The 27500-nt window shown below is 45.9% G+C and overlaps 1 protein-coding gene across 1 annotated transcript in view; it reads right to left on the reverse strand.

Annotated features, from left to right (window-relative positions):
* The window catches only part of ARID4B (AT-rich interaction domain 4B), a 184059-nt gene that overhangs the window by 86684 nt on the left and 69875 nt on the right, over nt 1-27500 (reverse strand). Inside the window, 4 exon segments of the mRNA XM_030558348.1 lie at nt 989-1068; nt 11813-11886; nt 11889-11939; nt 25288-25298. Coding sequence (XP_030414208.1) covers nt 989-1068; nt 11813-11886; nt 11889-11939; nt 25288-25298 — 216 coding nt within the window.

The following is a 27500-nucleotide window of genomic DNA, read 5'->3' on the forward strand; positions in this document are numbered from 1 at the left end:
CGTAACTGACTGGAGCCTTAATAATAATAAAAAGCATATAGGGGACCCCTTGAGCTGTTCAGGACCTTAAGCAATTGCTTATTCTGCTTATGCCTAACACCAGCACTAGCCTTGGCCATGCAGTAATGAATGTGGGGCTCCAGACAGATTCCGTAAATAGTAAAGAGGGGTCCGACTGGAAAAGTTTGTGCACCACTGTTCTAAAGTTAAGAAGGAAACTAAAACTGAACTATAATGAAAATGTTCTGTATTTCAACATCCTTTCTGCAAAATGCAAAGGAGTTCTGCCACACTGAATCAAGTGGCATAAATTAGCTCAGAGGGGACCCACAGTTTTTGAATAAAAAATGGAGTCTGTCATAAAAGAAAAAAATGATTAATTGCTGTTGCCAGAGCCCCTCCTTTCCTCACAAGCATTTAAGAGCACATATTTCCTTCATGAGCCAGCACTCTTATTTTCTATTTTTATTATTCTCTTCTCTTCTTCTAATCAGTATTAGGCACTTTCTTAATCAGATGAAATGGTAATTCTGCCCTAGACTCCTATGATACTGGTAAACAAATCTTATTGATGAAACAGGCTACTGAGAAATTCTCTTCTTTCCCTTCCGTCCCAATATCCGTGGGCCTATAAAATCTTCTCTGAGGCATGGCTATCTCTTCTAAACAAAGCAGCAAGAATCTCAAATTGTCCCCAAAACTCCCACAGGAGTGCAGTCCTTGCCTGCTATACCACATATTAGTTGTAGCTATATAGTTTGAGTTGATAATTGTAAGGGTGGATTTATATTTCCTGTAAGTAATGAGTATAGAACTTAAAGGATAACTGTCATCAACATGGTTCATTTTCATATCTTTCAAAACCTAGAGTAAGGCTGCTGCAATAATTGATCGGCTAAAAGCAGTTTCTCTTTGCTACACCTCTTATTTCCTCACACACTTTAGATGATGCACATATTTAATTGGTAGCTTCTATGCTTCTACTCACAATTTACCATCCTTGAAAGAACGAACTAGAACATTGTCCTTTTTCACTGCAATATCATCACTACAATCTGGACAAACCACCTACAAAAAGATAAGAAAGAAGTAAACATTAAAAAAAATTATATACATATATTATATATATATATTTATAACACTTTTAAGAAGTATTTAGAGCCTAACCAAGCAAGGTGCTTACCACCCTTAATTCCAATTAACTTCAGTGGGAAATGAGGGTGTTAAGCAATTCTCAGGTTTTCACCTTTAGGGGCCAATCTTGCAAAAGTTCAGGAGAGGAAATCTGCTCCTCTATACAAGTGTTAGGAGCCCTTAGTGATGAAAAAACAGTTACTCACCTTCTTGTAACTGTTGTTCTTCGAGATGTGTTGTTCACATCCATTCAATCAGGTGTGCGCATGCTGCATGCACAGTCGTCGGAAACTTTTCCCTTAGCAGCTCCTGTTGGGTTGGCTAGGGAGCTCCCTGGAGTGCACGGCACTCAGTATATGACCCTGTCGACCCAACCCCCCTTCAGTGCCTTCTTACTGGCTCCTCCGACCAGAGGGGAAGGAGGGTGGCTATTGGAATGGACGTGAACAACACATCTCGAAGAACAACAGTTACAAGAAGGTGACTACCATTTTTTCATCTTCGAGTGCTTGTTCACATCAATTCCACTCAGGTGACTCCCAAGCTCTCCCCTGGGGGTGGGGTCGGAGATAAGGAACCACTGATTGGAGAACTGCTCTGCCACAAGCTGCATCCTCTCTGGCATGCTGTGTGATGGCATAGGAGTAGTAACATGTGCACGGATGACCGGGTCACCGCTCTGGAGATCTCCTGGATGGGCACCTGGGCCAGGAAAGCAGTGGATGAGGCTTGAGCCCTCGTCGAGTGAGCTGTAAAAGGCGAAGCTGGAATCTTGACGAGGGTGTAGCAAGTACAGATGCAGCCCGTGATCCATGATGAAACGCGCTGTGAGAAGACTGGAAGTCCTTTCATCCAGTCTGCCACCACTATGAATAGTTGGTTCAATTTTGTGAAAGGTTTTGTGCATCAATGTAGAACGCTAGCACTCTCCAGAAGTCTAGCAAATGAAGACTCTGCTCCCGCACACTGACATGCAGCCTGGGATAGACGACCTATAGAAAATGTCCTGTCCAATGTGGAACTGAGATACCACCTTGGACAGGAAGGCTGGGTGAGACCTGAGCTGCATCTTGTCCTTATGGAAGACTGGGGGAGGGTAGGAGGGGTTTGGAGGTTAGTGCTTTAACTCAGACATCCTCCTGGCTGAAGTGATAGCAAACAGGAACGCTACCTTCCATGAGAGATACAGAAGGAAGCATGTAGCCAGTGGTTCAAACAGGACTCCCATTAGTCTGGAGAGGACCAGACGAGATCCCAAGTGGGTACAGGTGGTCCAAAATGTGAGCAAAGTCTTTCCAAACCGTTTAGGAAACGGCCCTACCATGGACGTGGTAAACACAGAGCGCCCTGACTCTCCAGGATGAAATTCTGAGATGCCGCAAGGTGTACCCTGATAGATGATCCTCCCAACCCTTGCTGTTGTCAGATGTAGTAGGTATTCTAGGATGAGTGGTATAGATGTCTGAAGTGGAGATGTGAGACACTGCTCACACCAGCATGAGAACTTTTTCCACTTGGCTAGACAGTGGCCCTGGTGGAAGGTTCCTGCTAGCAAGCAACACCTCCTTCACCAAATCCAAGCATTGGAGCTCTGTTGGGCTGACAGTGAAGCGTCCAAGCCATGAGATGAAGGGATGGAGGTCTGGTGAAGGAGGCGAACATGGTCCTGTGTGATCAGATCTAGGTAAAGTGGCAGTGCTATCAGGGTGTCCACCAACATCTCCAGAAACATGGAGTACTAATGTTTGTCCTGTGCCACGCTGGGGCCAGCATGATCATGTCTGCTCTGTTCTGAGGATCTTGAGCAGCACTTTGTGAATGAGTGGCACCAGCAGGAAGGCATACGTGAGGTGGTTCCCCCAAGGTAACAGGAATATGTCCGAGATGGAGCCCAGACTGTGTTCTGGAAGGAGCAGAACGTTGGACACTTCCTGTTGCTCCTGGTAGCAAATAGGTCTACTCAGAGAAAGCCCCACCTTTGGAAGATGGAATGTAAGATATCCGGATGGACTGATCACTCGTGGTTGAGAAATGACCTGCTGAGATGGCCCATACTCTCGTTTTGCAGGCCTGGGAGATAGGACACCTCCAGGTGAATAGAGTGGGCTACACAGAAATCCCAAAGCTGAAGAGCTTCCTGACAGAGATGGGAGGAGCGGGCTCCGCCCTATTTATGTAAAACATGGCAGTGCTATTGTTGGTCAGCACCACCATGCACTGACCTTGAACTCCATCCCTGAAGGTCTAGCAGGCTAGTCTGAGCTCCTTTATATTGACGTAGAGCGGGATCTCAGACTGCGACCACCTGCTCTGCATCTTTATATCTCCTAGGTGGGCCCCCCAACCAGGCCTGATGCATCCGTTACCAAGGTCACGGACAGCTGAGGAGTGCTGAATGGGTCTCCCTTGCATACCATGTGAGGGTCCAGCCACCAGCATAGGGTGTCTAGGACTCGTCCCAGCACTGTTACTACTGAGTCCAAACTGCATTAGCCTGGATGATAAACTGAGGAAAGCCAAGCTGGGGTGGCCTGAGTCTCAGTCTGGCATGTCTGACCACGTAGATGCATGCTGCCATGTGTCCAAGGAGACTCAGGCATACTTTTGCAGTCGTGGTGGGGTATCGCTGGAGAGTCTGAATGATTTCTGTTAGTGCTTGGAATCTGGACCCTCTCAGTATCGCTCTCCCCTGAACCAAGTCTAGTACCGCTTCAATGAATTCTATTCTTCGTGTCGGTGACAATGTTGACATTTCCAAGTTGAGGAGGAGACCCAGTCTCTGGAAGGTATTTGTGACTAACTGGACTTGGGATTCACCTGCTCCCTGGACACTCCGTAGCAGCCAGTCGTTGAGGTAGGGATACACTTGTACCTGCTTCTTGCGGAGAAAGGTCACGACTACCAACATGCATTTGGTGAACACCTGAGGGGCCGTCAATAAAACCGAATAGGAGCAGCGTGAACTGGTAGCGCTTGTGATTGACCACAAACCTCAGGAAATGTCTGTGGGTCAGATGAATGGCTATGTGGAAGTATGCATCTTTCATGTCGAGGGCAGCATACCAGTCCCCCGGATCCAGGGAGGGAATGACTGAGCTCAGGGAGACCATGTGGAAGTTCAACTTTACCATAAACTGGCTGAGTCCTCACAGGTCTAAGACGGGTCTGAGACCCCCCTTTGCTTTGGGAATTGCATGCATGCTCGTCGGAAGATTTGTACCCTAGTAACACTCGGTGGGGTCGGCTGGGCGCCCCCTGGAGTGGCACCGCTATGGCGCTGGATATATACCCCTGCTGACCCAGGGAGTAGAACCTCTTGCCCCATAGCTCCTGAGAAACTTCCTTCACTTCCCCTAAGGCAAGGAGCGATGCACCTCTTGGACAAGGAGTTGATCATGAGAAGGGTCCCTAAAGAGAGATGGGGAAGGAGGGTGGGAGGAGCAGAATTGGAAAAAATATCCCTCTACACTGTGAAGGACCTAATGGTCTGATGTTATAAGGGACCATGCATGGTAGAAGTGTGATAGAAGGTTCAGAAAGCAGGGGAAGGATCTGGTATGAAGTCTGGCATGCCATTCTCAGGCACCCCATCAAAACCCTTGTTTGGATCCCGACTGTGACTCAGTCGGACCCTGGGCCTGGCGTGATGACTGGTTAGGAAGCCTACACCTACTGTCCCTCCCCTATGGCAGTAAGGGTCCTGCCTTGGGTGGGATTGATATTGCCTCTGCTGTTGCTGGGGCTGAGGCTTGAAAGATTTTCTCTGATTAGCAGGGGTATGCATTCCCAGAGATTTCATTGTTGCCCTTGAATCTTTGAGGCAATGGAGCCTCGGGTCTGTCTGGTCTGAAAACAGTCATGCACCCTCAAACAGAAGGTCTTGCAGAGTCTCTTGGACCTCTGGGAGAAGACCTGAAGCCTGGAGCCAGAAGGTTTCCTCAAGGACCATCCCTGAGGAGATGGTTCGTGCCTTCAAGTTAGCCACATCAAGGGAGGCTGAAGGGATGTCCTGGACACTGCCTTCCCCTCCTCGACCAGAGCTGAGAACTCAACTCTTGACTCTACAGGGAGCATCGCTTTGTACTTCAACATAGCGTCCCAAGAGTTAAAGAAGGTGCAACTACAGGGGGCTCCCTAGCAGTCCTGATGGGAGCTGCTAAGGGAAAAGTTTCCGAAGACCATGCACATAGCACACCCACAACTGATTGGAATTGATGTGAACAAGCACTCGAAGAAGAAAAGATGGTTACTCACCTTTGTAACTGTTGTTCTTCGAGATGTGTTGCTCATACCCATTCCAATTAGGTGTGTGCGTGCTGCGAGCACGCTCGTCGGAAGATTTTTACCCTAGCAACACTCAGTGGGTTGGCTAGGCACCCCCTGGAGTGGCGCCGCTATGGCGCTGGATATATACCCCTTGCCGACCCAACGGCCCTTCAGTTCCTTCTTGCCAGCTACTCCGACAGAGGGGAAGGAGGGCGGGTTTGGAATGGATATGAGCAACACACCTCGAAGAATAAGAGTTACAAAAGTGAGTAACTGTCTTTTCTTCTTCGAGTGCTTGCTCATATCGATTCCAATTAGGTGATTCCCAAACCTTACCAAGGCGGTGGGGTCGGAGTGAGATGTTGCAGAATGCAAAACTGCTGAGCCAAAGGCTGCATCATCTCTAGACTGTTGAACCAGAACGTAATGAGAGGCAAAGGTGTGGACCGAGGACCAGGTAGCTGCACGACATATCTCCTGGATGGATACAAGAGCCAGGAAAGTGGCAGATGAAGCGTGAGCTCTGGTAGAATGAGAATTAATGAAAGAACTGCGAGTAGCTAGGGAGGTGGAGATCAGCTAAGCTGCGCTTCACTGTTCCAACAACCGACACGGGAGGTAAGAAGAACTGAAGGGCCATTGGGTCAGCAGGGGTATATATCCAGCGCATAGCGGTGCCACTCCAGGGGGCGCCCAGCAGTACCCACTAAGTGTTGCTAGGGTACAATCTTCCGACGAGCATGCACGCAGCACGGGACACCTAATTGAATCGTATGAGCTAGCACTCAAAGAAGAATCTTAATTATGCAGACTGAATTTTTTAAGAATAAACTATAAAAAATGTGCCAAGCAAAGACATTGGAACCCATAACCAATGTTTAAAATAAACCAGCAATAGCATAAATATAACAGAAATTAATCAAACCCCCCCCCCAAGTCCTACAGCACCACAACCAGCCTTACCCAACTTCATATGCAAGGAGTGAGCCTTGCCGAATGCCATGAAGGCTGTGACTCTAGATGTTATGAACCTGAGGAGGAAAGGGGTTCCAAACATCTGTGACCTAAAGCAGAGTGCCCTGCCAGCCACCCCTCACCTCTGTATAGTAATGGAGCTTCAGTGCAGGCAACTCCACTGATAGCATTTGTCCCAGGGCATCACTGGGATAGAGACAATTTCTTAGATAGGTAGATCTTATGCAACGTAGGACATTATAGGTCAAATGAATATCTACAATCCATTTGGAAACCAACAGATAGCTGGTGCATTTTATAGAGCATAGGTTTCATGTGCTCACAAAGAGAAATGCTGTTTAATAAGCAGGACATCAAATTCTGCACCAGCTACAGATTCTGAATAGATTAAGTTGTAGCTCCATGTAGTAGTCTTATTACATTACAGTAGTCTTATCTCAAGATGACAATAGCATGATGACTGTTGCAAAGCCTACAAAACAGACACAATTTCCTAATTATCTGCAAATTGAAAAAGGCTGTCTTGGCTGCAGCTATTACTGGATCTTCTAACAGCAGCCAGGAGCTAACCAAACCCGAAAATTGTACACCTGGTCAATTAAAGGCAGTGCACATCCTCAGAGAAGAAGCAGCACCTACACACTATTGCTTCAGGTGACTTACTTCAACCAACACCCACTTCAGTTCTTTTCTGGATCAAATCTCAGCCAACTAGCCATCTTCTATGCTCTAATCTCCAGATAATAAGTAATGCAAACCAACAGCTCCAGGTGGGTCACTGGAGATGAAGTTATAAAGCTGCAGGGAATCAGCAGACTGAAAACAATGCAACCCATTGCCACCTCACTAACTTTCCAAAGGTTTCATGTACACATTAAACAAGAGGGATGACAAGATGGAGCCCTACAAAACACTCTCTCTAACAATATTCAGGTAGGTTAGATCAAGACTATAAAAGAGCAGTCTCTAGTATACTCATCAAAATTAGGTCTTTAAATTAAAGGCAACACGGCCCTAATGCAGGGGTAGTCAGTTATTTTTTGGCAAGGTCCAAATTTCTTGGTCAACATACGGTCAAGGTCCAAATGTCAGAGATAATAATAAAATTAACAATGAGAGTAAGCAAATAAAAAAGACTTCAGGGTTCATTCCAAAAGTACCTGGCAGTCTAGATTTGGCCCATGGTCCAGATTTGGCTTGTGGTCTAGATATGGCCTGCGGTCCAGTTATGACTACCCTTGGTCTAGTGTACTTAAACCTAGGACTGTGAGACAGAGTCCTCACTTCTATCTTGGCTCTCTTACTGACTCACTGTGTAGGTTCAAACAAGTCCATGAACCTTTCCCTATCACACAGGAATATTTTGAGGAATTAAGGTTTGCGCAGTATCTTGACTAAGCATAGCATTTCAGAAGCATCAAAGATATTCCATCTTTTTTGTGGTCCAGAGAATATGTACTATGATACCAAACACAATATAACAGAGTCAAAAAACATATGCTGAGATGTGTATTATTTAGCATTTTTAAGTATATGTTTCTATTATTCACACCAATATATAATCATTATTAACTATAATGTATAATAAAATTAAGCCAAAGTTTCTCTACAACAAAATAATGTGATTTAGAAGATTATATTTAAGGAGGGCAATAAATCCTTGGCTGAACGAACTGAGAAAGTAAGTTCTTGGAGGCAGGAATCTTATCTTTTGGCACTAACTTTACACTATACACAATGTGTTTTGTATATGAAGCTGCATAACTGATTATAAAGTTAATTTGAGGATGGTTTCTGCTAAGGCACTGAAATGCGTTCTCTTTCTCCTCTCATTTCTACACCACAAACTTCATGATACTGGGAAGAATTAGTCCTCACAGTCACAATGGGGACTAATTTTATTTTTAAACTATATTTAAAAAACGCCCTCTGGTTAATTTGAGACAGAGTATGCTTTTGTAATTTGTTTACAGATTACACATTTTTAAGTTTTAACTGTAAGATTGTGAGAATAAGTAAACCACAGCATAACAGCAACAAAAAGGCAGGAGTGTGTTTATTAATCATTTGTTGAGCACCAACAGTATGCTCTGTACTGGCAGATGATTAGGTAGAAAATGATGTATGAAACAGAAGAGTTGAAATTGGAGAGAATGAGTGGAATGGTGAGCAGCAGAACAAGTCTGGAATCTTGTTTTTTCAAGAGGAGAGTAACAACAAATTGTAAAATTATATTAAATAGATTCATTGTTTGCATTAACACCTTACATTATGAAACACAAATCTTAAAATCTAATTTGTTTTTCATTATTTATACTCTTCATTTGCTTTGGTATTCACTCAGTTTGGACAACGAAACAGACTTCAGTTTTACTTTTGTATTACCATATTTATGTTCTCTATACTGCAGAGAGTTGTATAAATACAAAAGGGATCTTACTTCTAGTCATATTAGGTCTGGTTAAAACAGTATGATCTACTGAAAGAGAATGATCTTGTAAGTGGGATGCTCTACTTTCTGAACCTTGCGAAATTCGCCACAACAGTATACCAGAAATAAGAACGGCGCGTACTGGGTCCACACCAAAGGTCCATCCAGCCCAGTATCCTGTCTACCGACAATGGCCAATGCCCAGGTGCGCCAGAAGGAGTGAACCTCCTGCCATTCACCTCCACCCTCTGACAAACAAAGGCTAGGGACATCATTCCTTACCCATCCTGGCTAACAGCCATTAATGGACTTAACCTCCATGAATTTATCTAGTTCTCTTTTAAATGCTGTTATAGTCCTAGCCTTCACAACCTCCTCAGGTAAGGCATTCCTGTGCGCTGTGTGAAGAAGAACTTCCTTTTATTTGTTTTAAATCTGCTGCCTATTAATTTGTTTGGTGACCCCTAGTTCTTGTATTATGGGAGTAAGTAAATAACTTTTCCGTATCTACTTTGTCCACATCACTCATAATTTATATACCTCTATCATATCCCCCCTTAGTCTCCTCTTTTCCAAGCTGAAAAGTCCTAGACTCTTTAATCTCTCGTCATATGGGGACCCTCTCCAAATCATTTTAGTTGCCCTTCTCTGAACCTTTTCTAGTGACAGTATATCTTTTTTGAGATGAGGTGACCACATCTGTACGCAGTAGTCAAGACACTGACATACCATTGATTTATATAAGGGCATAATATATTCTCAGTCTTATTCTCTATCTCCCTTTTTAATGATTTCTAACATCCTGTTTGCTTTTTTGGACCACCTCTGCACACTGCATGGACATCTTCAGAGAACTATCCACGATGATTCCAAGATCTCTTTCCTGATTAGTTGTAGCTAAATTAGCCCCATCATATTGTATGTATAGTTGGGGTTATTTTTTCCAATGTGCATTACTTTACATTTATCCACATTATATTTCAGTTGCCATTTTATTGCCCAATCACTTAGTTTTGTGAGATCTTTTGAAGTTCTTCACGGTCTGCTTTGGTCTAAACTATCTTGAGCAGTTTAGTATCATCTGCAAACTTTTGCCAACTTTACTATGTGGGGAAATGTAAACTCCATACTTGAGGGTAGGATAGAGCTTCTGAACTATAACTACTTACAAACCCTCCCCTCCATATGTATTACTCTGACAGTGGCTTGCATAGGGTAGATCTCTGTGGAATAGAGTTTTGTGTAAATAATCTGTGCTGGCTAGGACAGCACTAAAAACTCTGAAAATAACCTGTTCCAAGCAAGGTTTTTGCATAGAACTTTTCATGTTGCCAGTTCAAGTAGAGGCTTATTTTTGAGACTTTCTGCACAGTTCCAGATTGTCTGGGTAAGAAATAAAGACAACAGTATGCTATTATTATGGCTAATGTTACTGGCTACTCAGGCAATAACCTGAGAGATTAAAAATTGCTGGGTTTTGGTCACAGTGGTGGGGAAGTTTTATTTTCAAACTGTGCTGCACTACTGAACTAACTTTGAAGTATGCTGTAGTTTTAAAGAATGACTGCCCCTTTGGTCTCTGTGAGAGAGAGAGTTATGCGGTGATTAAAAAATGTTGCTAAACTTCTGGATTTGTAATTCTCAGGACAAATACCCTAGAGAATAATTATTTTGTTTACCTAATATTCTCCAAGAAAAACAAACTATTTTAATCTCCAAGAAAAATCTAAAAGAAACATCTCCTGCCTTCACCAAGTTCCTGGAAAGATTCATTGTCACCAATCCAGTTATACTTGAAGATCTTACCTCCCAGCTACCTGAGTAACTCTACTGTAGATTTTCAGATAAACCCAAAACTTATTGGAGGTTGCCAAAGGTATAATCAAGGGAACCTGTAGATCAGTTATGAGTGTGTCCAGAAAGCCTGTCTAACCAAAGGGACACAAAAAAGTTTAAACTAATAGAACTGATTGTCTTAAGAGGTACTGCCCAGGAGGTGTGGGGATATCCCACCATAGTTTTAACTACAGCCTTCAATTAAATAAAATGTTTTATTTCCTTACTTATTTTTATTTTTTCATGATGCTACCATCCACTAACACGAACATCTCACTGCTAGATATTCTGCCTTTTTTTGCCTAGTTTTTGCTGGCTTTGATGACTCTCCCCTCCAAGCCTCCTCACGCCCACCTCAACAGGTTACTGCTGCACTCCCTTGGGAAAGCCACTGGACTGCACAGCAAGCCACAGGAGGAGAGGAGTAGCAAGTTTCAGAGTGAGAGCACAGGATGACAGCTACTGCACTCACAGGGACTGTTAACTGTGCTGATGGTGCAGTACAGCAACTTTCAACAGAGGAGTGCACAGGCCACTTTGCTAAAATGAAAAATAAGGTGTCTCAGCAAGACTGCTCCCAGAGCCAAAGAGAAATGAGGAGAATACCTCACAGTGAAAAGTCACAGCCATTCTTGTACTGTGTATGAGAAATCATTTACTAAGTATACCAGCCAGATGCAATGAAGTTTTAGGTGTTTTCAGTTAAAATCAGATATTTAGTCAAAGAAGTTAGGTGGAAATTTCCTTGAAACATGATAGGTAAACTATCTTTGTCTTCAGTCAGAAAGATCATGGGAGAAAAACAAGGTACTTATTCAGTTACTGAGCATTTCTTAAATTACCCATTTCAATGAATCTTGGTACTGAAGTAAAAATCACAGTAATCTAGCAGTGAGCTCTAATTAACACAAGTCATTCAAGTGAAATTAAGAAAATCAGTAAGTCTGATTACTTTGGAAGATTACAACCACATTAGCATTTGCTTTATTAGCAAACTTTTTTGATATATTTTTCCCCTGGACAATTATGATACTGTTGAATTTAAGAAACATACTACTGTGTACATTGGTAAGTGTGAGTCCTACATGAGAAAGGAAAAAGGACAATTACTATTCATTTGGTGCTTAGAAAAGATTAAAATCCTCTACAAAATATAAATTAAACACTTACCAAGGCTGGAAACCACAGAACTTTCTTTTTATCCACATTAACATAGTCTACACACACGACTTTTCCTAATAGTCATCAGTTTGTTTCCTATCATCTTCATATTCATCACTGGATGAGGAAGAGGATTCTCATCTGGGCTGCAATGGGAAACAAGAGAGACTTAAAACTTAACATCACAATAGTGTATAGATATATAACCTGCCAATCAGAGAGGGTACAAAGCTAACTATCTGAAACAAAATTAAAGCTACGGATAATAAGAGAGATTTTTTTCAATTTCTATCGGAAATTACAAAAATAGAAAAGGCTCCACATACTGTAACTCCAAAGAATTTTCAGGATGCAGTTTGAATCACCACAGCATAAAAATCCAAATCACAGAACTTATTAAATCTTTAAATGCCTTCTTTTTTTCCAGGGAGACAAGGTGAATGAGATAGTATCTTTTATTGGAACATCTCCTGTTGGTGAAAGAGATAAGCTCTCAAGCTTACAAAGAGCTCTTCAGGTCTGGGAACGAATTCAATATGCCACAGCTAAACACAGAGTGGAACAGATTGTTTAACCTAAGTAGTTAATACTATGGAAACTCCACAGCATGAAGAAAAAGGAAGCAAACCTTAACAGCAACCCTGTATTTAGCTGTGACACTGAATACGTTTCTCAGATCTGAAGGAGAGCTCTGTGTAAGTCTGAAAGTGTCGTTCTCTCACCAGCAGAAACTGGTCCTATAACACATATTACCTCACCTTGTCTCTATAACATCCTGGAACCAACACAGCTACAAAACCACTTCAGTTTCCAACTGTTACCAGTTTAAATAAAAGAAAACCTCAAAAGCAACTATCTCTTGGTTATGTTAAGGCTGAATTGTAACTCAAGAGATCTTGGTTCTGGTCCCAGTTCTGCCACAAACTTCTTGTATTATGTTGGGCAAGTTGCTTTCTCTCTTTGTGCCTCAATTTCACATCTGTAAAATGAGGTTAATAATACTTTCCAACCTCACCGGGGCTGAGGGGCTACATTAATTGTGAAGCACTTAAATACTCTTGTGATTCGTACCATAGAAAAGTTTTTACGAATAATCAAATTCCTCTTTAGAATTGCCAAAGTTTCACAGTATGTATCAAAACTACTAAATACTTGCTCTTCAATCTCTTTGCAACTCTTTAATTTTCCTGTTTTCTTAATGCTGTACTCTTCCAAACAGCATTTTACTTAATGCTTGTAATGGGCTTCCCATCCCAGTGAAGATTACATTTTAGAAGTTAATGATTCCAGTTCATCTTTGGTATAACTCCAAGGTAGTCAACAGAGTTTCACAGGGGATTCACTGAGCCCTGTTAGTTTAGAAACTAGTGAAGAAGTTTATCCTTGTGAATTAATATAATTATAGGAAATGGCACAAAATGAATGTATTTTTTCTTACAGGTTAATAATCTCTTTGAAGGAATAATTTGTGACATGAAGTTCATAGGTCAAATTCTTATTGCATATCTAAAGGAAAATTAACCTGGTTATGACATATGGCATAATATGCAGCACAACCATAGGCCCAATCCTTCAAAAAGTTAAGCATGTGATTATCACTACCATGAGTAGTAAGAATCTGGGCAATGTTTGCAGGACCAGGGCCAGAGCTCTAATAACACTGGTCTACAATTTTTGAGAAGTTGTCTGCTTCAGAGATAAAATGTGATATTTATTATGTATTTTGATGTGCTGAATTCAAATATGACAATTAAAACAACTGATTGGCTACTGTTTCTAAGATATTTAAGTTTTTACATTTTATGTCTATGTATATGTGTAGATAGTAGAATTTTAATCATAAATTGTAAACCTAGGTCTTTTCACGTGTTTATGGTTGCTTTACATGATAATATTTCACCTGTCCTGTTTATTGTAACACTTTAAAAATCAGCAAAAGGGTTATATAAATAAAATTTATTATGAAACAAAAGGCAAAAAAACTATTATGTACATAGTTTAGTCCTATTCAGTGTCTACTCGGCGCTTCTTGGCTTGTCTCTTGTATTCATTAAATGGAGCATCTCTTGTCACTGTCCAGCAATAGTCTGCAAGCATTGATGGGCTCCATTTGCCCTGATAGCCTGCCAGGAGATTCCACTGCTGTAGTCTGGAGCCCAACAACTCTGCCTTACTCTTGGGTAGTTCCAAATCCCTGACAAGGTCATTCAGTTCACCTTGTGTTATGAGGTGTGGGTCAGAGGAGGAGGATGGGAGAAAATGTGGGTCCTGTGACAATGATGGTTCAGGACCAGAAGTTTCATCCTCTTCCTCTTCCTCGTCTGACTCAAGTGAGAATGATTCTGGTGAATCAGGAACCGGCAGTCCTTCTCCGTGGGGTACTGGGCGTATAGCTGATGGAATGTTTGGATAATGCACAGTCCACTTTTTCTTCTTTGACACACCTTTCCCAATTGGAGGCACCATGCAGAAGTAACAATTGCTGGGAGGATCTGTTGGCTCCCTCCAAATCATTGGCACTGCAAAAGGCACAGATTTTCTTTTCCTCTTCAACCACTGGTGAAGATTTGTTGCACAAGTGTTGCAGCATATGTGTGGGGCCCACCTCTTGTCCTGATCTCCAATTTTGCAGCCAAAAGAAAGGTGATAGGCTTTCTTAACCATAGTGGTTATACTGCGTTTTTGTGATGCAAAAGTCACTTCACCACAAACATAGCAGAAGTTATCTGCACTGTTCACACAAGTACCAGGCATCTCTGCTCACTTTGGCTAACAGAAATGTGTCCCTTTGCAAATCAAACACTGACAAATAAGAGAGCAGGACATTGTATGATTTCTAGAGCTGATATAGGGCAATTTGTTCAGCAGAGTGATTTAAGCTTCGTTATGATTGCATCATCCATGACTTCTAGGAATAACGTGATGCAATTCATATCATCTATGACACAATACCAGCTTCAGATTGCATCATTCATTGTTTTGCCTAAAAAGCAAGTACTGTCCAAACCCAGTCATAGATTTATTCATAGATCCAGTCAAAGATGTATTTTAGTCATTTCTGGTTTAAATTCAGATCCCTTCCCTTTATAACTCACTTATCCTCCGCCATTCCCAAGTCAAGGGTCGTATATACTGACCCAATAGCATATCTTGAAAACTAGAGCCAATCAACAATTCTAAGCATCATTTCGTTCTCAGTGACCCAGAATTAGTAAAGTTGGACTACATTTATTTCAGAATCATTTTTGCTGTAGAGCAGTGTAACAAGATTTCAAGGCAGATTGGTCAGTTATTCAGAATGCCTAAATACGTTCCCAAATTAAATGAAATTAAAATGGAGATACTGTGGAGAATACACTTTAGTAATTCAGGGCAAACTACATTACAGGAATGTTGAATTATCCCCAATCCAAATATTATCGATGTGGACATTCAAAGCCACAGTTACAGTTAAAAGAAATGTAAAGATGTTAAGATACCAAAATACACAGTCAGGATACTCAAACAAATTTAACTCCACCTTGTTGTCATAGCATATAAACCCCTATGATTATTTGAAGCAATTAGCCATTTTGAAAGAGGACAACTCTTCAAGGAATTCTCTAAAGAAAAACATTTCCTTGGCTCTGCTGAAGGAGAAACTTTCAGTTATGAAGAATAATGCCAAAAAATGTCAATTAATCCTAAAAAATATTCTACAACGTCCTATGAAAAAAGATTTTAGTCAGTTTTAGCTTTATGGGAAGTTCATAGTCTGTGGCATGCCATCATTATTAAGATCACCTCGGGCACTAACAAAAAGATCTGACATAAGGTACTAATTTTTTTAAATGACAAATTCTGAAAATGAATTTCAGTCAGCCAATCCAGCAGTGCTCTGGCTACATGAAGAGAGTGTGAATCAGTTAGCCAGAAATCAGAATAGTTGAACATTTTCAGAGGCCTCAAGCTTCTCTTTAGGAAAAGAGTTTCTTTAACTAGAATGGAGAACTGGTAGAACTGAAAGCAAGAAAACCAAGAAAAGGTCTGCCTTTGGGACAAACCTTGTCCTTTGAAAATTTGTATTATTTGGACTTGGCTGCTGGGAGAATTTATAGGCACATTTTTACAACTAGAAAGGGCTGAGGATTTAATAGATAGATAGGAAAGATGCCTTCCTCTGTGTCACCTTTCAGTACAATTTTGCTATTCTTTAGTGGTCTGTTCTCCAATGACTGAAGTGTGAGAGGAGGTGAATAATTGGAGGATTAAAAAAGGTGTTCCATGTCTCAATTTCCCCCCCAATTATATCTTTTCTTTCCCTTCTTTATCATGCTGTTCAGCATTTTTCTCCCAATTTTTTTTGTTAAAATCGCAATCACATAAATTGATAATCTTTTAAAAGAAATCTTTCAGGCTGCTTCATAAGACTTTAGAACCTCTTGTAACAGGAGGAGGAGTCGTCTGTAACCCCCAACGTCTTTGTCAGCTCAGTCAGTATGGTGGAGGGAAAGCAGGACACTGAGGGGAGAGGGAATAGAGAAATTGCTGCTGAGCTTTCCCTCAGTGTGTGCTAATTTGCCTTTACTTCAGTTCAGTCAGTGTCAACAATAAGATAAAAATAACAGAGGGAGCTGTCTCTGCTGTGACCATGTCCTGTACAGACAGACAGGGAAAGGACAATTAACTGTTCCATAAATGGCGTTCTTCAAGATGTGCTGCTCATGTCTATTCCACAGCAGAGCTGTACCTTGTCCTTGTGAAAGACTGTGTGTGTAGGGGGGAGAGGTCGCAGGTCAGGATCCTGAACTCCGAAACCCACTGGGCTGATGTGATAGCCACAAGGAAGGCTACTTTCCATGAAAGGTGAGACCATAAGCATGTAGCTAGGGGCTCGAATGGGGGCCCTGTGAGGCGGGATATACCAAATTTAGATCCCACTAAGGAACAGGGGGTCTAGCGTATGGAAAAGACTGGTCTAGCCCTTTGAGGAAACACCCGGTCATTGTATGGGAGAAAATGAAGCAGCTCTGGACCGGCGGATGGAACACTGATATAGCCTGATGGAGGAGGGCGCCAGGCCCCGAGTTCTAAGGTGAAGGAGGTACTCAAGGATAGGCTGGAGAAGGGCAGACATTGGGGAAGTACTCTGCTCGCCCGCCCACCTGGAGAACCTGGACCACTTCACCAGGTAGGCTTGGAAGGTGGATGGCTTCCTACTTTCCAGGAGGACACATCTGACCCCCCTCTGAACACCTTCCCTCCTCTGCATTTAGCCATTGAGCAGCCACACTGTCACGTGGAAGGTGTCCAGGTTGGGGTGGAGGAGGTGGCCCCAGACCTGGGAAAGTAGGTCTGGGCGGAGCAGCAACGGCCGTGGAGAGGCCATACGCAAGCCCAGGAGGGTCCCATACCAACGTTGCCGTGACGAAGCTGGGGTGATCAGGAGGACACATGTCTTGTCCATTTTTACTTTCTCTAGGACTTTGCCAATGAGAGGGAATGGGGGAAAGGCGTAGAGGAGCTGGTCCGACCATGACATGAGGAAGGCATCTGAGATCGCATTCTTCCTCACCCCCCCTCTGGAACAGAACTGGTGGCAACACCAGTTCTGTCAGGTCGCAAATAGGTCTACTTGGGGAGTGCGCCACGCTCGGAAGAGCTGGTGAGTGACCTTCGAGTGGAGCGAGCACTCGTGTTGGGAGAAAACCCTGCTCAAGCGATTGGCCTGTGTGTGGTCGATGCCTGGCAGGTGGAAAGCCTTCAGGGAGATGTTGTGGGCTATACAGAACTCCCAGAGGCTGAGGGCTTCTCAGCAGAGGGCCGAGGACCTCGCCCCAACTTGCCTGTTGACGTAAAACATCGCGCTGGTGTTGTCTGTGAGTACCCTGACCACCTTGACATGCAGTAGTGCGCTGAATGCCACACAGGCTAGTCATATTGCCCTGAGCTCCTTGACATTTATGTGAAGGAACAATTCCATGGTCAACCACATCCCCTGGGTTTGTGAGTTCCCTACGTGGGCCCCCCAACCCAAGTCCGACGCATCGGACACGAGGTCTAATGACGGGGTCGAGTCCCGGAAGGGAATGCCCTGGAGCATATTGGCCAGGCAGGCCCACCACTGGAGCGAGGCAATCACCAGTGCCGATACTGTGAGGACTTTGTCCAGCCTATCCCAGGCCTGGGAGAACTCTGAGGCCAGCCAGAGCTGGAGGGGCCTCATCCGAAGTCTGGCATGGCAGACCACTTATGTGCACGCCGCCATGTGGCCCAGAGCTGCAGGCATACCCTGGCTGTGGTCACGGGGAACTCTGTAACCGAGGTTATGAGCCCCTTCAGGGTCTGGAACCTGCCCAGAGGAAGGGAGGCTATGGCCGTGGAGGCATCCAGGAGAGCACCTATGAATTCTATGCACTGTGCCAGAATCAGTGTCGACTTGGCCTCATTTACTAGGAGGCCTAGGTTGGCACCCGTACCCTAGAGCAGCTACACATGGTCCTGTACCTGGGACTGCGAGCTGCCCTTAGTAGCCAGTCATCGAGGTAGGGAAATATCTGGCCCCCTCGGCCACCACTAGCAGCATACACTTCGTGAACACTCTGGGCACGGTGAACAGGCCACATGGGAGGACAGTAAACTGGTAGTGGTCCTGTCCCAATAGGAAAGGAAGGAAGCGTCTATGCCCCTCGAATATATGGATACGGAAGTATGCATCCTGAAGGTCCAGGGCCGCATACCAATCGCCAGGGTCTAGAGCAAGTATGAAACATGCCAGAGAGACCATGCGGCATCGGCAATTGGCCATGAACCGACTGAGGTCTCGCAAATCCAGGATAGGCCTGATCCCCCCTTTCGCCTTCGGGATAAGGAAGTAACCGGAGTAAAACCCTTTTCCCTGGAACTCCCTTGGAACTCTCTCCACAGCTCCCAAGCTGAGGAGCTGACCCACTTCCTGCTCTAGCAGGGGCAAATGTAACAGGTCTCCCTTGCTGTCCAGGGAAGGGGAGTGGGTGAGACCAATTGCAGCAGGTAGCCCTGGGAAATGATGTTGAGGACCCAGTGGTCCAATGTTATTCGGGACCACTCTGTAAGGAACACACACAAGTGGTTGCTGAAGACAAATTTTATTGGTAGGAGGGTCCTCTACGGGGACACCTGGGTACCCTCCTACAAGCAGTCAAAAATGCCTCTTGCCTTGCTGCTTGCCCCTCGAGGGCCCAGGTCGTGGGGGAGAGCAAGACTGCTTTTGAGGTCACCTGCTTTAGGTCTTGGACCGCTTGTAGGCAGGCTCATATTTTGGCTGGGGAGCTGGGGCAGAAGCCTGTGGCTTAGGCTTCTCCTTGGGTGGGACATAAAGCCTGGGGGTGTGTGAAGGGTTGTACGCGAGTCCTTCATGCCATGAAGTTTTCACGTCTGTTTGTTCTGCGAACAGGTCTTTGCCATCAAAGGGAAGATCCTGCATCACAGACTACACTTCCGTGGAGAGCCCATGACGCCCTGTGCACGGACACTGCCGAGGCCATGGACCAGGCAGCCATGTCATCTGCAGCCAATGCTGCCTGCAGAGCAGCCTTTGCAGCAGCAGCACCCTCCTCTATGAGCACCTTGAATTCCTTCCTTTCACTTTCCGGAAGGGAAGGTTCGAATTTAGGCTGTGACCCCCACCAGGTTAAACTCATAACGGCTGAGGAGGGCTTGGTGGTTGGCCACCTGGAGCTGGAAACTCGACGGTAAATAAAGTTTCCTACCAAACAAGTCCAGCCTTCTAGAGTCTTTATTTTTGGGCGTGGATCCCAGTTAATCCTGTCTTTCCCTATGATTTACAGACTCTACCACCAGTGAGTTGGGGGCCAAGTGGGTACAGAGATACTCGTGCCCTTTTGTAGGCACAAAATAGTTGCACTCTGCCTTCTGCAATATTAGTGCGAGGGAGGACGGCGTTTGCCAGAGGACACTGGAAATGTTGGCCACCCCTTCGTGCATTGGCATGGCCACTCTGCCCAGTGCCAAAGGCGAGAGCACATTGAAAAGCGAGTCTGAGGGGCCTTCCATCTCCTCAGCTTGGAGATGGAGGCTCGACGCTACTCGCTTCAGTAGCTCTCGGTGAGTCCTAAAGTATTCCTGCGGTGCGGAGGCAGGAGGGGCTGCAACCTTGTTGTCCGGCTCTGGAGAGGAGGCCGGTATGGAGCTTTCTGGGTCAGTTGGCGCCGGGGGATCTATACCTTGGTCGGACTCCACGTGCGGTGTCGAGGATCTGTGACCCACCAACCTATCCTGTGGAAGCCTGGATAGTGAGGCAGAGGGAGCCTCCGAAGCCCCTGCTACCGAACGAGTCCCTGGCTGGGCATGCACGGGGGGCCGCGTGGTCTACTGGCACCACTGGCCCTGGGTCTAGCCTCTCCCCCTGCTTTCTCTCGGCGCCACTGAGACAACGGGGCCTTTCTCTGTTTTTTAGACAGAGCGGTGCTGACCACTGGAAGGTGCCGGGGGATCACTGAGCACTGAAGACTAGGTTCCTGGTGCCGAATCCACTTGGCGCACAGGGGTTGGGGCCAGTGCCGACTCCATGAGAAGGGCCTGAAGTCTAATGTCTCATTCTTTTTTAGTTCTAGGTTTACAGGACCTGCAAATCTTACAGTAGTCATTAATATGGGATTCACCCAAGCAGCGGAGACAGTCGGCGTGTGGGTCACTTCTGGGTGTCAATTGCCTGCAAGAGTCACATGATTTAAAGCCTGGGGCCCGGGGCATGCCCCGGCCTGAATGTTAACTAACTGAACTGAAACTTGTTGAACTAACTACTGGGTACCACTAACAACAAACTATGAGTACTGGGACGAGCTGCAGTGAAGCTACAGCAGTAGTTCTGACGCACCCTCACTGACTGCAAGAAGGGAACTGAGGGTGGGGGGAGCGCACAGTTCCCCTTATAGCGTGCTGTAGAGGTGCCACTCCAGGGGTCGCAGCAGCACTTCCTCTACAGGTACTGCTAGGGGAAAAACTTCCAGCACCGATGTACCTGGAGAGCACGCACACCTGCTGTGGAATACACATGAGCAAGCACTTGAAGAAAAATAAGTTTTAGAGAGAGAGGGTACATCAAACTGACTCTGCCACAAGTCAGTTGGATGCAAAAGGTGAAGCAATCCATCACAAACTAAAGCAGGAGTCAGCAACCTTTCAGAAGTGGTGTGCCAAGTCTTCATTTATTCACTCTAATTTAAGGTTTCGCGTGCCGGTAATACATTTTAACCTTTTTAGATGGTCTCTCTCTATAAGTCTACAAACTATTGTTGTATGAAAACAAGTTTTTTAAAATGTTTAAGAAGCTTCATTTAAAATTAAATTCAAATGCAGATCTTATCAGTTTAGTGCAGTGGTTCTTAACCTGGGGTGCACGCATCCCCTGAGGCAGGGCCAGTGCAAGGATATTTTGCACCCTAGGCAAAACTTCCACCTTGCCCCCGCCCCCCGCCCCCGCACATTGGTTCACTGAGGGGCAAATCCCAATGAGCCTTTATAGACCTCAGGGGCCAGACTGCCCAGGGGCCAGCCATGCCCAGTGGCTGCTCCCCAGACCAGGTTCACCCCTCCCCACCCCCTTAACTCGCCTGGAGGGTGCACAGCCCCCCTGCAAGCCCTCCCCACCCATTCAGGTGGCCCCCGCCCCGAGTCCACTCATTGGCTTTCCTGGGCTTGGGCCACTGCAGCAGCTCAGCAGGGAGGAGCCACCTTTCGGAGGCACCAGAGTGCCAGAGTGTCCCACTTGCACCATCAGCGAGTCCCAGCCAAGGAGGAGCCGGCGTGGTACAGGGGGGCAGCAGCCCTGCAAAGGCAGTGGCACAACTAGCAGGGAGCAGCTGCTCCCCCCCCAGTCCCTCCTGCCCAGGCTGCGGCCCGGCGCCCGCCCGGGGGCTCCTACAGGCTGCAGTGGATGTATGTTGGCGCCAGCCCCCATGTGCCCCCTGGCTCCCTCCTCACCTAGGGTTACCATACTTCAACAATCAAAAAGGAGGGGAGAGCCCTGCCCTAGCCCCGCCCCCATCTAATCCCTCTCACTTCCCACCCCGATTGCCTCGGTCAGAACCTCCAAGTCCCCTCCCCTGACTGCCCCCTCCAGGGACCCCCTGCCCCAAACTGCCCCCCAGAACCCCACCCCCTATCTAAGCCTCCATGCTCCTTGTTCCCTGACTGCCCCCTCCTGACTCCCCCTCCCACACCCTAAGTGCCCCCCTAGGACCCTACCCCTACCTTTCCCCTGACTGCCTCAACCCTTATCCACACCCCCGTCCCTAGACAGACCCCCGGGGACTCCCACGTCCCATCCAACCACTCCCCGCTCCCTGACAGGACCCACAGAACTCCCAACCCATCCAATCATCCCCCTGCTCCCTGACTGCGCCCCGATACTCCCCTTACTATTCCCATGCCAATCAGACGTTGGTTCCACGTGGAGGCAAAACTTCACGTGGAGTGCTGAGGCAGCCGGAGAGGAGGAGCTGCGGGAGGAGCAGGGGTGGCTCACACTTCCGGGAGCCGTAGAACCCGAGCGCGGTGAGGGGGGACCCAGGGTGTGCGCCTGCCCAGGCTGTGGCCCGGTGGCCCCCCCAGGGGACTCCTGCAGCAGATTCATGCAGGCAGTGATACCCATGCGGCCCCCCCAGCTTCCCCCTCGTCATGCTCAGGCTCTGCAGCTCCTGGGAGTGTGAGCCCCCGCGGCCGCCTCTCCCGCAGCAGGCTCAGGGCCTCACACCCCAGCGGCTCACACTCCCAGGAGCTGCAGAACCCGAGCATGGTGAGGGAAGAGCTGAGGGGCGCGCCTGCCGCTGGTCTGAGGTCCCAGCTGCCGGCCCTGCTCAGCCTCCTACTGGCCTGGGGTTCCATTCACTCAGCCAGCAGCAAGCAGGGCGAGGCCGGTGGCTGGGACCCCGGCTGGCAGCCGTGTGCCAGGCAAAATCGGCTCGCGTGCCATAGATGGCACGTATGCCGTAGGTTGCTGACCCCTGAACTAAAGTATTCAGGGTGCAGAACAATGGTTTAGGTTCATGTGTAAATATGCTGCCTCTAAAGTAAAATTTTATTCACATAGCACTCCAAATATCATTGATGATGCTGGTGCAAACAAGGAAGTTAACTGAAAAGATGTATTAATTTCAAGCTCTGTAACCCAATGGGCAGGCTCAATGTACCAAATAGAAAAGAATAAAATGTTTAAAAAACTACCACATTTAAGAGTATTATGAACAAGGGAAGAGTTAAATATAAGCACTATTTTTTAAAAATGACTATTTAAACGTCTTCTTACACACCTGTTAGAATGACGATGACCCTATTGTATTCTTGTGAAGCACATCTTTCTTAAATACTAAATTTATTGCTCTAGACTTCAGGGACCAGCAATTTTACTGTTTGAAAAATAACAGGATGTCTAAAAAAGGAATCACAAGACCTCTGAAATTTTTGATAAAACCGACTTCAACTGTATATAGTTACTTTTTCCCACTACAGCACAAAATGTTTTATTCTGCTTCCAAGAAGTAGGGTTTGCAATAGAACCATATGGTCAATTCTGCAGCTTGAAATCTTCAGAAATCCCCCCCTTTTTTTTTTTTGGAAGTACATTTTTTAATAGGAACACTGAAGCACTAGGATAGCCTTTTTGGTTGTGGTAATGTCTTCACTCAATTGCTCTAGCGCAGAGAGTTCCCAAACTTGTTTCGCCGCTTGTGCAGGGAAAGCCCCAGTGGGCCAGGTTGGGTTGGTTACCTGCCGCATCTGCAGGTTTGGCCAATCATGGCTCCCAGTGGCCATGGTTCGCTGCTCCAGGCCAATGGGAGCTGCTGGAAGCGGTGGCCAGTACGTCCCTCGGCCTTTGCCACTTCCAGCAGCTCCCATTGGCCTGGAGCACCGAACCATGGCCACTGGGAGCTGAGATCGACCAAACCTGCGGACGCAGCAGGTAAACAAACCGGCCCGGCCCGCCAGGGGCTTTCCCTGCACAAGCGGCGGAACAAGATTGGGAACCACTGCTCTAGTGCAAAGCTTACTCCTGGGGGAATTCTGTGCCACTAACCACATGCAGACTTTATGTCCCCCTCTGATTTTTTTTTCGCTGCAGAAAGTACATTCTGCTGGAGAGGCACTGCAATTACACCTTTTCCCCATCGGGGCTGCTATGGCACCAGAAGAAAAGGCAACCAGCTCAGTTAGCCACGGATAGGGAATGTGAGAGACTGTGTTTCTAACAGCGCCTTGCCCTCAGGACCAAGTAAGATGACTCAAGGTATGGGGGGACAGGAAGAGCAGGGCACATGGGGCTGCTGGTGGGTCACATAGACTGGGGTTCAGAAGGGCTAGTGGGGGGGGACAGACTGAGGTGGGAGCACAGGAGCTAGAGGGGTGACGGCATTGAACCAGGGGCTGAATGGGAGTGGGGGTGCAGGGACACATGGGGACAGGAGAGAAGGGGTGCAGGGGAACATGGGAATGGGGGAAGGACATGGCTGAGTGGGGGTGCAGGGACACACGGGGACAGGGGAAGCGGATGGCTGAGTGGGGGTGCAGGGACGGATGGGGGAGGAGGGGTGCAGGGCCACATAGGGATGGGGGTAGGGGGAGGGATGAGTGGGGGATGCAGGGACACATAGGGATGGGGGAGGAGGGGTGGCAGAGTGAGGGTGCAGGAACACATGGTGACAGGAAGAGGAGGGGTGCAGAGACACATGGGGACGGGGGAGGAAGGATGGCTGAGTGGGGGTGCAGGGACACATGGGAATGGGGGAGGAGGGCTAGCTGAGTGGGAGTGCAGGGACCATGGGGAATGAGGACAGATGTGCCTGACTGACTGGGAGAGGCTAGGGGTTGGCCAGGGTCTGCATGGGGGAACTCTTCAATTCCCTAACAATCCCTACCACTCTCTGAAAAAAAAAAACCCCAACTGTTCCATACTTCTTCCACCCACACCCAGGTTCACTCCCAGGCTCCTTCCTGGCAACTACTTCATAGAATCATCATAGACTCTCAGAGTTGGAAGGGACCTCAGGAGGTCATCTAGTCCAACCCCCTGTTCAAAGCACGACCTACTCCCCAACTAAATCATCCCAGCCAGGGCTTTGTCAAGCCTGTCCTTAAAAACCAATAAGGAAGGAGATTCCACTACCTCCCCAGGTAACCTATTCCAGTGCTTCACCACCCTCCTTGTGAAAGTTTTTCCTAATATCCAACCTAAACCTCCCACACCGCAACTTGAGACCATTACTCCTTGTTTTGTCATCTAGTACCACTGAGAACAGTCTAGATCCATCCTCTCTAGAACCCCCTTTAGGTAGTTGAAAGCAGCTATCAAATCCCCCCTCATTCTTCTCTTCTGCAGACTAAATAATTCCACGTTTCAGAGTAGCAGCTGTGTTAGTCCGTATCCACAATTATTGATTAAATAACTCCAGTTCCCTCAGTCTCTACTCATAAGTCATGTGCTCCAGCCCCCTAATCATTTTTGTTACCCTCCACTGGACTCTTTCCAATTTTTCCCCATCCTTCTTGTAGTGTGGGGCCCAAAACTGGACCCAGTACTCCAGATGAGGTCTCACAATGCCGAATAGAGGGGAATGATCACATCCCTCGATCTGCTGACAACGCTCCTACTTATACAGCCCAAAATGCCATTAGCCTTTTTGGCAACAAGGGCACACTGCTGAATCATATCTAGCTTCTCATCCACTGTAATCTCTAGGTCCTTTTCTGCAGAACTTCTGCCTAGCTACTCAGTCCCTAGTCTGTAGCAGTGCATGAGATTCTTCCATCTTAAGTGCAGGACTCTGCACTTGTCCTTGTTGAACCTCATCAGATTTCTTTTGGCCCAATCCATCAATTTGTCTAGGTCCCTCTGTACACTATCCCTACCCTCCAGCGTCTCTACCGCTCCTCCCAGTTTAGTGTCATCTGCAAACTTGCTGAGGGTTCAATCTATCCCATCATCCAGATCATTAATGAAGATGTTGAATAAAACCGGCCCCAGGACCAATCCCTGGGGCATGCCGTTTGATACTGGCTGCCAACTAGACATCAAGCCGTTGATCATTACCCATTGACCCTGATGATCTAGCCAGCTTTCTATCCACCTTATAGTCCATTCATCCAGCCCATATTTCTTTAACTTGCTGGCAAGAATACTGTGAGACCATATCAAAAGCTTTGCTTAGGTCAAGGAATAAAACATATCCATTGCTTTCCCCTCATCCCCAGAGCCAGTTATCTCATCATAAAAGGCAATTAGGCTAGTCAGGCATGACTTGCCCTTGGTGAATCCATGCTGACTGTTCCTGATCACTTTCCTTTCCTCTAAGTGCTTCAAAATTGATTCCTTGAGGACCTGCTCCATTATTTTTCCAGGGACTGAGGTGAGGTTGACTTGTTTGTAGTTACCTGGATCCTCTTCCTTCCCTTTTTAAAAGATGGGCACTACATAAGCCTTTTTCCAGTCATCTCGCCCGATTGCCATGAGCTTTCAAAGATAATGGCCAATGGCTCTGCAATCACATCCGCCAACTCCTTTAGCATCCTTGAATGCAATGCATCTGGCCCCATGGACTTGTGCTCGTCCAGCTTTTCTGAATAGTTCTGAATCACTTCTTTCTCCACAGAGGGCTGGAAACCGCCTCCCCATACTGTGCTGCCCAGTGCAGTAGTCTGGGAGCTGACCTTGTTCATGAAGACAGAGGCAAAAAAAGCATTGAGTACATTAGCTTTTTCCACATCCTCTGTCACTAGGTTGCTTCCCCCATTCAGTAAGGGGCACACACTTTCCCTGACTACCTTCTTGTTGCTAACATACCTGTAGAAACCCTTCTTGTTACTCTTAACATCCCTTGCTAGCTGCAACTCCAAGTGTGATTTGGCCTTCCTGATTTCACTCCTGCATTTCTGAGCAATATTTTTATACTCCTCCCTGGTCATTTGTCCAATCTTCACTTCCTGTAAGCTTCTTTTTTGTGTTTAAGATCAGCAAGGATTTCACTGTTAAGCCAAGCTGGTCGCCTGCCATATTTACTATTCTTTCTACACATCGGGATGATTTGTTCCTGTAACCTCAATAAGGTTTTTCGTATTAGTATGCCTAGTAATGAATGTATTTCTCAAAAAACATTTCCTGAATCTATTTGGTTGTCTATATTGTTACAGACATATTTGCTTACAGGTATTTTGAAATAAATGACCAAAATAATTAAAACTGGTGTCATATTGTGTTATCTTAATAAATAAAATATGCAGAATTTTAAAATATTTGTACAGAATTTTAAAATTTTTGGCACAGAATTCCCTCAGGAGTAAAAGCTGATAAATGAATTACACAGAGCAAAATACTGAACATTACTTTGAAGATACTATCCAAGAGGTCCAATTACAAAGCTAAAAGAGCAGTAACTTGGGTTCATTACAACCAGGTTACCTTCTGATAACTATGTTAATAACTTGTGCTCACCATTGGAGCAGTTAATGCAAAAGAAAGAGGAATTATTCAACAGAGATTTTAATGTAGATTTTCTATAGATCATGACTATCAAGATGTTCTGTCCCATGGAAATTTGGACATCATATTTGTAGCAGTTTATTCTTCAGTGTCACATTTGGTTGCAAATGTTGTACCCTTTTGAAGAGGGTGAACAATCTTTACCCATGGGACTAGAATTATGTAAAGAATTCCCAAGACTGCTTC

Source organism: Gopherus evgoodei, chromosome 3, assembly GCF_007399415.2.
Source record: "Gopherus evgoodei ecotype Sinaloan lineage chromosome 3, rGopEvg1_v1.p, whole genome shotgun sequence".
Classification (NCBI taxonomy): Eukaryota; Metazoa; Chordata; order Testudines; family Testudinidae; genus Gopherus; species Gopherus evgoodei.